The sequence below is a fragment of the Gadus macrocephalus genome, chromosome 19 (genome assembly GCF_031168955.1).
Source record: "Gadus macrocephalus chromosome 19, ASM3116895v1".
NCBI lineage: Eukaryota > Metazoa > Chordata > Actinopteri > Gadiformes > Gadidae > Gadus > Gadus macrocephalus.
The window spans coordinates 12,500,436-12,512,995 of NC_082400.1; the positions used below are offsets into that span (position 1 = coordinate 12,500,436).

Sequence of the window (12,560 nt, forward strand, 5' to 3'; positions counted from 1 at the left end):
AGTGTACTTCCTTTAAGTATACTCATGGAAGTACGGGTATTGGAACACGGCACAGGCCTAGCTTAGGAGGAACTAATCACTGGGCTACGAATTCTTAATCATTGTATGCCTTGTTTCTCTTCCACTGCTCAGTTTGATTCAAGTTCATATTTCCTACAGGGATGTTTGAGTCGTAGACTCGTAGTTATGTCTTTGATTGCATGAACCTTCAGTTAATAATAGGCCTGCACTTTAGTCGCATGAAGGACCTCAATGAATGTAGTAATCGTGACTTAAATGTCATGCATCGTGTCAAATTGAATCGTGTCGTCATTTTGGATCGTCGTCGCCCTTAATAGCAATCCAAAAAACTCTCACATTTCTCATTAGTGAAGAGTTATGCAGGAGGAGTGTTGACGCAATAGATGTCAATACCGTGGACATGTTTACACATCCTAAGCATGACCTGTGGATCATGAGTACCAAGTACCAAGCGCAAGCGTCTTAGAGTACCATATAAAGCGCTATATAAATTGTATTTATTATTATTATTATTATTATCATCTGTGAAGTGAACCTCGACTCACGAAAGAGAGCATCATACTCCTGCCTGACGTCACGGTGACGCTCCACTACGCTCCTCCCCCTCGCACCTTCTCAGCCTCCTCCCATCTTCTCTCATCTTCTGCTCATCCTCCATCAGCTCCTCTCCACAGAGGGACTGTGGTCCACGGTTTATAAGAACGCTGACCAACTACTACTTGTTTCCACTTCCGTCTCAGCGTCTGGAGGAGCACAAATAAATACCAAAAAAAGTGAATCGGATCGCAGAAGGAGAGGAGCTGGGAGTGTTGTCATCACCAGACCCCAACTCTTTGGGAAATAGTTTTGTGTTTGTTTGCGTGTGAGTGTGATTTATTTTTTAAATAAGCGACTTCCAGGACCTGGTGACTCCGCGGTCCCCCTCCCCATGTCGCGCCGGGCGGGAGGCGCCTACAGCCTCCGCAGTCTGGGCGGCCTGATGGGCGACCGGCGGCGGAAGGTCCCGGACGGCGGGGAGCGCAGCCTGATCCGAGCCCCGTCCGCCGCCGCCGGCATCAACACCCAGCCCGCCTCGGCGGTCAGCAGCATGGCCGCCCAGTCCTCCACCTCCGTCGCCCAGTCCTCCACCTCCCAGTCCTCCACCTCCGCCGCCCAGTCCTCCACCTCCGCCGCCCAGTCCTCCACCTCCACCTCCCAGTCTTCCACCTCCGCCGCCCAGTCCTCCAACTCCAACCCCACCGCCGCCACCACCGGGGATTTGGAGCGGGCGGCGCGGAAGCAGTTCCAGCAGGATGTCACGCCGGGGTTCGTGTACGTGCTGGCCGTGTTCTCGGCTCTCGGCGGCTTCCTGTTCGGCTACGACGCCGGGGTGATCCCCGGGGCCATGCTGCTCCTCAAGCGGCAGATGAGCCTCTCTGCCGGGTGGCAGGAGCTGTTGGTGTCTGGCACCGTGGCGGCGGCGGCCCTGGCTGCCCTGCTAGGCGGCGTGCTGAACGGGCTGCTCGGACGCCGGGTCTGCATCCTGCTGGCCAGCTTCTCCTCCACCCTCGGCGGCGTGGTACTGAGCGCCGCGCCGACCAAGGAGGCGCTCCTGGCTGGGAGACTCATCGTGGGAGTCGGGCTCGGTAAGGACAGGTGGTCGATCAACAGGTCGTACTGTTCGGTGTTGTGTTGAACTAAGTGTTGTTACTTAACTACACACGTGTTGAACTCACAGCACCACGCCTTTCTGAAGCGATTCAATCTTTTTTCATTTGATTTATTATATATTTTATAATAACAATAATATATATATTATATATATTAAAGTCCTCCTTCGGCCTATCATAACGTCTGGCCGTCCTGACGCTGACACACAGGCAAAGTTTCTAGACAACATAATCATAATAATAATTTGACAATAATTGCAATCGAATATCGATGTATTTTCTTCGCTATGTCATTGGAAATAAAATATTAAAGAATACAGAGAAAAGCTCTAAATATGTGGTCCTGTGACGCAAAACTTAAATTAGCTTATGTTGGAGGCTGACATTTAGGTTATTTATTCCACTTCCTTCCGTTGGTGGACCACCCCCTTATCTACTTCAATTTACCATCGTCTCTCTCTCTCTCTCTCTCTCTCTCTCTCTCTCTCTCTCTCTCTCTCTCTCTCTCTCTCTCTCTCTCTCTCTCTGTCTCTCTGTCTATCTCTCACTAGTACTGTAGTATTAATATGATCGCTGAATGCGTTGGCTTGGCCCTAGCGTTTGTCACCATGCTGATGTTTGTGTTCCTATAGCTAACGGACGCTCTCCGGCTGTCTCACGATGAAACACCTTGAATAAAATGTAATTCAATTGTATTTTTCTAGCCCTTAATCACAGCTACAGTCTCAAAGGGCTTAACAGGCCATATATTTATGACACCTCCCTGACCCTAGCCACCCAGAGGCAAGAAAAAACTCCCTTTGTTAGCAAGGATGAAAAAGAAAGGAGTCAAGCGGTCTGCCTGATTAAAAAACAAAAGCGGTGCCTGAAGATAGTGTTGAAAACGACGGAACAATCAAAACTTGTTTATTAGAAATAGATCGTGCAACGGTGTTAAAAATGCAAAGGCAGAACTGATATTCATTGTGAAACGCAAAATCTTATCGATATTCCTCTTCCTCCTGTAAGAATAACAGCAATTATTCTCTATTCATCAAAGTGACAACCCCCCCCCCCCCCCCTCCTGTTTGCTGTGGAAGGGCGGGAACCATTAATGATGTTCAACTCGTCTTCTCTCGGTTAATATTTCTCCTTCCGGGCTGACCTTCGAGAGGAACATCGCTGTGTACAATTCTGACTCTGATAATTGGGACCAAAACGGTGTTCCGCTCCCAATTAGTGAGCAGCGACACTAACGAGGCCGGCTTGTTTTCCTGCTCCACTTAGCCTAGCTGTATTAACATGGCAGCAGGCCCCCCCCGCTCCAATTACCCAAAGAGCCGACCTTTCGCCGTGACACGCTGGGCTTAAGCTTGACAATCGCCGGGCCGGTTCGTGAATGCGAATTTGTCGAGAACCTCTCGGTTCATTTTGGATTCTCAAAAGGCACTGGCCCGGAATGCCTCTGGTCGCGATTGGATACGCTTTCGAACCAATCAGCACCAGCCGTCCTTCATGTTTTTGAAAAGGCCTCAAAGACGCTCCCGTAGGGGACTTCTCTGTGCAGTCATTGCATCGTATCGACGGTTTTGATTGGCCCACTGCCCCAGGTCTGCTGGACATCAGTTTGAACATCAGGGGAGGCAGATACATATGTCCCCGTCCCCCCCCCCCCACACACACACACACACACCCCCCTCTTACACACTTATTGTATGTTCTACGTCCTGGCACTTGAAGTACGCACTTAGTGGAAGCTGGTGGTGGTGGAGGCTTGTGGTGGAGGCTGGTGGTGGTGATGGAGGCTGGTGTGTGGTGTTGTTGGCGAAGTTCTGCCCAGCACACTTAACCTCGCAGATTGAGTGTTTGAGACGGAAGGTCTTAAATCGACCACCTATCCGTGTACGTGCGTTTGATCGGACACCGTCAGCTGATGGGGGGGTCACATAACTATAGTGTTCCGCCAGAACTAACGACGCCGTTTTCTGAAGAGATGTAACCTGGGGTCATCTGAGGTCAGATACAAGCGACCTGTCAATCCCTCCAGAGCCCAGCCAATCAATGGAAAGCTCCCAAAAACCCCGCTCGCCTCAATCAGTCGTCACGCCCGTAATGGAAGAGCACATCTGTGAAATCAGCAGCAGTACCTTCTCCACTCATCTAGTCCGCTCTCTCTCTCTCTCTCTCTCCCTATCCCCCTCGCTCCTCCCCCTCTCTCTCCGTTCCTGGAGAGATGTCTCAGCGCTGGGATCTGTCCAGCGTGCTGAGACTGAACACAGTCAAGAGCCGCACTCTCAACGCTAATTAGCAGCAGCGCAAAGATTCCTTCACATCAGATTCATCCTTCTCCTGAGGACTCTCCTCGTCTCGCTAAGATAGACTTTGCCACACGCTTTTTACACCTATTAGTGATTAGTGATGTTTAAAAGGAACTGCGTCTACATTTTGTGAATATCCTTGATTCATTTTACTCAGAGGTCCCATATTACACCACCAGGTGTGAGTGTGATTAGCCGTTACAAGCCGTTTCGAAAATCGGCGTCTTCTGACATCACAAGTGGGCGTGTCCACCTAGATGTATGGCGGATAGATGAGGGCTCCAATTCGTATACATTCACCCATTCATACACCCATTCACCCAGTCATACACACGTTCACCATTTCATACAAACATTCACCCATTCATACACACATTCACCCAGTCATACACACGTTCACCAATTCATATACACGTCCACCCATTCATACACACCTTCTCCCATTCGTACACATTCACCCATTCATGCACACATTCACCCATCATACACCCATTCATCCATTCATACACACATTTACCCAGTCCTAGACACGTTGGCCCGTTCATGCACTCGTTCACCCATTCGTACACACGTTCACCCAGCCATGCACACATTCACCCAGCCATGCACACATTCACCCAGCCATGCACACGTTCACCCAGCCATGCACACATTCACCCAGCCATGCACACATTCACCCAGCCATGCACACATTCACCCAGCCATGCACACATTCATCCAGCCATGCACACGTTCACCCAGCCATGCACACATTCATCCAGCCATGCACACGTTCACCCAGCCATGCACACCTTCCCACCTCGTCGACGGCGGCGGTCCGCCCCCCTCCATCTCCATACGAGGCTGGACGTAGCCACGAGCTAGGCTACAGGGGAGGACGGTGCGACCGCTGTCCCTGCCGCATCGACCCGTCTCCCCGCCGCGCTGCCACCATGCCTGGGCACGCTTAGAGGCGTCGGCCCCGCTTTCCCGGTGAGCCATAACCATAGCAACAGGTAGCCACGTGGTGTTGGGGGGGGGGGGGGGGGGGGCTGGGGGGGGCTGGGGGGAAGGAGGTGGAGGAGACTATTAATAGAGCCCAGATCAGGAAGCAGCTGGAACCGTCCTCTGTCTCACGCAGCGGCGTGGGGGAGAGTCTTGGGATAACACACGCATGCACATGCATACTCACACACACACACACACACACACACATGCACATGCATACACACAAACACATACAGCATATACAAACATACACACGCAACCACGCACCTGCACCCGTACACACACACAGCATATGCAACATACACCTGCACGCACGCAAAGAAAGCACCCGAACACACCTGCACATACGCACTGCCGTGCACACACAGCCATCCAAACACATATGCCCGCATGTGGTTACACTCTCCCCACGATAGTGTGGTGCAATGTGTTACGTTGTGTGTTACTGATAGTGTGGTGCAATGTGTTACGTTGCGTTACCGACAGTGTGGTGTAATGTGTTAGGTTGTGTGTTACTGATAGTGTGGTGCAATGTGTTACGTTGCGTTACCGACAGTGTGGTGTAATGTGTTAGGTTGTGTGTTACTGATAGTGTGGTGTAATGTTGTGTTACTGACGGTAGGGATAGTGTGGTGCAATGTGTTACGTTGTGTGTTACTGATAGTGTGGTGTAACGTGTTAGGTTGTGTGTTACTGATAGTGTGGTGCAATGTGTTACGTTGTGTGTTACTGATAGTGTGGTGTAATGTTGTGTTACCGACGGTAGGGATAGTGTGGTGCAATGTGTTACGTTGTGTGTTACTGATAGTGTGGTGTAATGTGTTACGTTGTGTGTTACTGATAGTGTGGTGCAATGTGTTACGTTGTGTGTTACTGATAGTGTGGTGTAATGTTGTGTTACCGACGGTAGGGATAGTGTGGTGCAATGTGTTACGTTGCGTTACCGACAGTGTGGTGTAATGTGTTACGTTGTGTGTTACTGATAGTGTGGTGCAATGTTGTGTTGCCGACGGCAGGGATAGTGTGGTGCAATGTGTTACGTTGTGTGTTACTGATAGTGTGGTGCAATGTGTTACGTTGTGTGTTACTGATAGTGTGGTGTAATGTTGTGTTACCGACGGCAGGGATAGTGTGGTGCAATGTGTTACGTTGTGTGTTGCTGATAGTGTGGTGCAATGTGTTACGTTGTGTGTTACTGATAGTGTGGTGCAATGTGTTACGTTGTGTGTTACTGATAGTGTGGTGTAATGTTGTGTTACCGACGGTAGGGATAGTGTGGTGCAATGTGTTACGTTGTGTGATACTGATAGTGCGGTGCAATGTGTTACTTTGTGTGTTACTGATAGTGTGGTGCAATGTTGTGTTACCGACGGCAGGGATAGTGTGGTGCAATGTGTTACGTTGCGTTACCGACAGTGTGGTGTAACGGGATGTGTTACTTGTTGTGCGACGGCAGGGATCGCGTCGATGACGGTGCCGGTGTACATCGCGGAGGCGTCCCCCCCCCACCTCAGAGGCCAGCTGGTCACGGTCAACACGCTCTTCATCAGCGCGGGTCAGCTGACCGCCAGCCTCTTCGACGCCACCTTCAGCTACCTGCCGCACGACGGCTGGAGGTGGGACACACACGCACACACGCACGCACATACACACAAACGCATACACGCACGCACACACACTCGTGCGCACACACACACACGCACTGCAACAGACAAACACACACACACACACACTAACATACAAACACACACACACAAACAAACAGACGTGCACAAGCACGCATACGCATTATCGATACTCACCAATTATTTACAAGTGTATGTGTGTATAATATACATATATATATATATATATATATATATATATATATATATATTAGATAACCACCTACAGTGTGTGTGTGTGTGTGTGTGTGTGTATGTGTGTGTGTGTGTGTGTGTGTGTGTGTCAGTCAGCCCTTATGTTGTCTGCTGATTCCTGGAATTTGGAAGTACCCTCACTTCCTGTCTTTCTTCTAAATGTCATCTCGCGCATGAAATCTTTAGCTAACATTTGCAGCAACATGTTTTAAACATCTCTCCCCTCTCCTCCCTTCCTCTCCTCTTTCATGGAACACTCCTTAACATTTCTTATCGGATTTCTCTCTCTGTCTGTCTGTCTGTCTGTCTCTCTCTATGCCTGTCTGTCTCTCTGCCTGCCTGTTTGTCTGTCTTTCTCTGTCTGACTCCCTGTCTCTCTCTCTGTCTCTCTCTGTCCGTCTCTCACTCTCTCTGCCAGTCTCTCTGTCTCTCTATCGGTCTGTCTCTGCCTGTCTCTATCTATCTCCGTCCGTCTCCCGTTATCTCTCTCTCTGTCTCTGTGAGACAGCAGTGTGTTTTATTTCTTTACGTGGATCATTTCTCCCCCTCTGACTGCTGATCGATTTCACACAGAGCAGAGCCGGTTTCAGATCATTGGTTTCCAACCTTTACGGGCAGAGAACAACAACTATTCTTGTGTATGAAGCTCATGTATCGTACATGTCATGGCCTCGCTATTCTCAGGGCCTCCACTGGCAGGCTCTGATTGGCTGGGATTAATACGAGATAAGGAGCCATTCTTCTGGCTTAAGATGTTTTATAGCAGCAGCACGGAGACGTCCTTTACTCTGTCACTCTGCTCCTCTTTTAACTCTTCCTCCCTCTCCCAACTCCCTCGCCCCCTCTCTACTCCTGTTCCCCTTCCATCTCTTCTCGCTCCTCCCTCCTCACTCACTCACCCTCCTCCCTCACTCTGCCTCCACCTCCATCCTCCTCTCCCTCCACCCTCCTCTGCCTCTATCTCTTCTCTCTCTCTGCCCTGTATTCTCCCCCCTCTCCCCTCTCCTATCTCTCTCTCCTTCCCCTCTCCCCTCCTCCCTCTCCCCCTCCACCCACTCCCCTCCTCTCCCCCCGTCACCTCCCCTCTCAATCCCCTCTCCTCACCTCCCCCCCCCCTCCTCCTTTCTCCCTCTCCCCTCCTCTCCCCTTCTCCCCTCTCCCCTCTCCCCCCTCCTCTCCCCCCTCTCATCTCCCCTCTCCTCTCTCTTCCACCTCTCCCCCCTCTCCTCCCCCCTCCCCCCCTCTCCTCTCCTATCTCCTCCCCCCCTCTCCCCCTATCCTCTCCTCTCTCCTCCCCCCCTCTCCCCTCTCTCCTCCTCTCTCCTCCCCCCCTCTCCCCCCTCTCCTCTCCTTTCTCCTCTCCCCTCTCCTCTCCTCCCCCCCTCCCCCCCCCTCTCCTCTCCCATCCTCTCTCCTCCCCCCCTCTCCCCCCTCTCCTCTCCTTTCTCCTCTCCCCTCTCCTCTCCCCCTCCCCCCCTCTCCTCTCCCCTCCTCTCTCCTCCCCCCCTCCCCCCCCCCCCCTCCCCTCCCTCCTCCAGGTACATGCTGGGTCTCTCCGCGGTGCCCGCTCTGGTCCAGTTCGTGGGCTTCCTCTTCCTGCCCGAGTCACCGCGCTGGCTGCTGCAGCACGGCCTCACCCAGAAGGCCCGGCGAGTTCTCAGCCAGATCCGCGGCAACCAGAACATCGACGAGGAGTTCGACAGCATCAAGAGCAGCATCGAGGAGGAGGAGAAGGAGGCCGCAGGAGGTGGGGGGGGGGGGGGGGGGCGGGGGTCTCCGTCTATTTGTCTGTCTCTGTCCGTCACCGTTTATGGATGTCATTTAGTCCGTCAGTTCGGGTCTCCCCACCGCCTCGCTGTCTCTGACAATCAGGCAGACAGACAGACGGTCGCTGTTTGTCTGCCTGTTTTTCTGCCGTTTTGTCTTTCTGTTTGTATGTTGTTTTTCTGCCTGTGTCTTTGTATTCCTGTTTGTCTTTCTGTCTGTCTGCCTGTCTGTCCTTGCATCTGTCAGCTCTCCATTTGCCTCTCTGAGTGTCTCTGTGTCCGTCCGTCTATCTGTCTGTATTTCTCCAGTCCAGTTCTCTAGGGTGTGAGTGTTGTTTTTATGTTGTTGTTGTTGTTGTTGTTGTTGTTGTTGTTGTTGTTGTTGTGATATTGAACATGAACCCACAGCACCTACTATGAAAGGTATCTCAGTCGTGGTTGACCTTTTGTGCATTTTACACAAAATGTCTGTTGGCATGTCTGTTGGTGTGTGTGTGTGTGTGTGTGTGTGTGTGTGTGTGTGTGTGTGTGTGTGTGTGTGTGTGTGTGTGTGTGTGTGTGTGTGTGTGTGTGTGTGTGTGTGTGTGTGTGTGTGTGTGTGCGTGCGTGTCTGTGGGTACGTGTTCCCACACGGGGAAAAATAAAAGAGCTCTAAGTGCCACGTTGGTTGCCATGGAAACAGTGTGTCGTACGTCCCCCCCCCCCCCCCGTTACACACCTCGGGGTGTGATGGTGATGATGATGGTACCATTGTGAGGTGAGGTGTGCTAAGGAAGCGACCGGCGGGCTAAACAACGCTAAACAAAGCTAGCACCCGCCGTGTGCTAAACAACGCTAAACAAAGCTAGCACCCGCCGTGTGCTAAACAACAATAAACAAAGCTAGCACCCGCCGTTTGCTAAACAACAATAAACAATGCAAAATCCATCTGCGTCCTAAACACTGTAGCTCCCACCGCCTTACGGCTGGTCAAAAGAAGCGTCCACAACACTCAGCGTCACGCAGAAACAAAGCGTTGCGTGTGCATGTCCGACTGTGAAGCTAAAGCCCCCCCGTACAGGCCACAACCGTCTGGAGTTGGGTGGACCTTTTGCACAAGCCCCGCCCTCGCTGACATTTGATTGGTGTTCAGGACACACAGCGTGACCTCTGTGGAAGTGCTCGTCAATAACCCAGAGGTAGTGCTGGTTGATGTGGGGCAGCTCGCTGTGAGAGAGGAACTCAGCGGTGGCGCATTGATGTGGTCTTACAGTATCGCTCTGCTACCCGTTTAATTAGTGGCCGATAAAGGCTTCTGACCCACTCCAGAAACGGAAACTAAACAAATAAACCAGGGGATGAGTCGCAACGCTTACGTTCGTGTGAACATTCTACATTTCATGCATCGAATACGATTTAAGTATGCTAACTTGTGCTCGCTTTGAGCCCAAGTTCAACCCAAAATCGTATTAGTATCGTTTTCAACGTGTTTATATACGTGGTTACATGTCTTATTTGATCCTCAACATAGTGACCACCTTTTATCACTGCTACTGAAATGGAAGACCCTAACGAAAACGGGAGAAAAAATCCTATCCATTTGCCAGTCTCTCAAAAACGCTATCTGACGCAGGTCGCGTTCTTCTTTCCTGACGATTCCTGAGGTGAAAGGGCCTCTCTGAGGGCCTTCTATGACCCGCACTGGACTGGGGCGTCCGACCCTGATGCTGAGCCTCCATGTCTAAACCCATAGTATGACTTATAGTGTAACGCTACGCCGTGTGCGGATGGTGAAGCTCCCTGTGCTCTGAGCTTTATATGAGTTGATTTAATGACTGGGTCCGAGCGAGGGTGAGGCTTCGCAGACACCTATAGTACAACTCTACGGTGTGTCGTGAATTTCATGTACAACATCGCTTATTAAAAACGTTCACACGTTCAGTGAGAACGATAAAGGTGTTAAAAAAGGTATTAAAAAAGTATCACAAGGTTGTCGTGGGTCGTAACCATGGGGATAACACGCACCCCCCCCCCCCCTCCCGTCCTACACTCCTCAACCCAAAGCACGTTTGATTTAATCCAGTAGTGTTCGGATCCCAGCTGAACCTGCAGGTTGGACGGCTCTCTGATGTCTCCTGAACGCTGTGAGGCGAAGGGGAGGAGCCTCCCGTCCTTAACGAGCTGCCTTAGCCTCAATGAGCTCTGATTGCATCCTCCTCCTCCTCCAGGAGAGAGAGAGAGAGAGAGAGAGGGTGAATGGGTGATTGTGTGTTAACTGAATCCTGCTGCTGTGGCCTGCGTCAGTTCAGTTTCCAGCCTCATATAAACGGTTTATCTTAATATTCAGGCGTTAATCAGACCTTTTCACCCAGAGCCACTTGCTATGACTTCAGACGCAGGTCTGAAAAGAGCCGGTCTAGGCCATCTCGCTCCAGGGGGCCTGCAGGTTGTGCTGTGGATATTATGGGATGGAAGCCGGTGACGATGAGGATGTGTGCTCCAGCCGGGGGAATGTGCTTCTTTGAGGAGCTGTTCCCTTAGAGCGAGCTGGGCTGGTGGGAGTTGGCATTCCCTCAGGTGTTGGGGCACATCTAAGATAAGTCCCTGCCGGTCCTGATGTGGAGTGTGTGTCGTTATAATCTGGTCTGGTTGTGTGAGATATGATATCAGTTAAAACGCACACTGAGACGGACCTTTTATCTGTTTTTGTTCAGCCTCCTGTTGAAGACCTCATACGATCCTTGTCGTCAGGACGTTCGTCACGCTTTAGTTTCCCGTCAGTTCATTCATTGGTTGTAGTTGGGCGAACTGTGTTAGGTTAGCTCGTTATTTGTTGTTTCTCTCTACAAATAACCTTTTGGTTAAAAGACAGATTTCTGTTTGAACATCAAGCGGTCTGCATCGAGCTCTTGACTTTGAATTCTCCTCGTAGACTAATAATTACAGCAGAGATGAAGAGATGTGAAAGTCCACACAGTGAGTTCAGTTCTGATGAATAAATGAAATATTTCACAAAAGCAGGGATGGGGTTGGAACACGGAGACGGACAGAAGGAGACCAGGAACGCTGTGATTCAGGCGCCACACAATGGATCCAGCCCAGCCACAAATTAATTTCCCTAAAGATTGGGACCCTTTTTCCATTGATATATTTTTAGAAACGAGAATTTTTAAAAGCAATGTTTTTAATGAGTCTCTGAGTGCTACAGCGGTGGTCCGTTAGAGGTGGTCTAGGCGGGGTAGAGTGGTCATCTTTGGGGGCCGGGGGGCTGTGTTATAGTGGACTAAATGATTGGGTACAGCACTACTCAAAGCCAGCCTAATACACCAGGCGGGAGGACTGTGCCGGAAGGTTCTGGGGCGCAGAGTGACGGCCGATTGGCTGAGCCGAGTCGGCCCAAACAAAAGCAGTTACGGATCTTAACAGACGATTCTAACAGATGAGTCTGACAATCTTACAGATTCTGATACATGAGGCTAACAGAGTCTAACATTCTCTAACAGAGACTAAAAGTCAGTCTAACACTCTTACAGAGTCTAACAGGGTCTAACAGTCTAACAGAGACTAACATTCAGCCTAACAGAGACTAACAGTCAGTCTAACACTCTTACAGAGTCTAACAGGGTCTAACAGTCTAACAGAGACTAACATTCAGTCTAACAGAGACTAACATTCAGTCTAACAGAGACTAACAGTCAGTCTAACACTCTTCCAGAGTCTAACAGGGTCTAACAGTCTAACAGAGACTAACATTCAGTCTAACAGAGACTAACAGTCAGTCTAACACTCTTACAGAGTCTAACAGGGTCTAACAGTCTAACAGAGACTAACAGTCAGTCTAACAGTCTAACAGAGACTAACATTCAGTCTAACAGAGACTAACAGTCAGTCTAACACTCTTACAGAGTCTAACAGGGTCTAACAGTCTAACAGAGACTAACATTCAGTCTAACAGAGACTAACAGTCAGTCTAACAGAGACTAACATTCAGTCTAACAGAGA

At 50.4% G+C, this 12,560-nt stretch overlaps 1 protein-coding gene across 1 annotated transcript in view; it reads left to right on the forward strand.

Moving 5' to 3' along the window:
• Nucleotides 1–639: 639 nt before the first annotated feature.
• LOC132447784 (proton myo-inositol cotransporter-like) overlaps nucleotides 640–12,560 on the forward strand; it is a 37,104-nt gene continuing 25,183 nt past the window's right edge. The window contains exons 1-3 of the mRNA XM_060038746.1: nucleotides 640–1,646; nucleotides 6,411–6,570; nucleotides 8,352–8,560. Of these exons, the coding sequence (XP_059894729.1) occupies nucleotides 950–1,646; nucleotides 6,411–6,570; nucleotides 8,352–8,560 (1,066 nt within the window). The 5' untranslated portion in view covers nucleotides 640–949. The remainder of the gene's footprint in view (nucleotides 1,647–6,410; nucleotides 6,571–8,351; nucleotides 8,561–12,560) is intronic.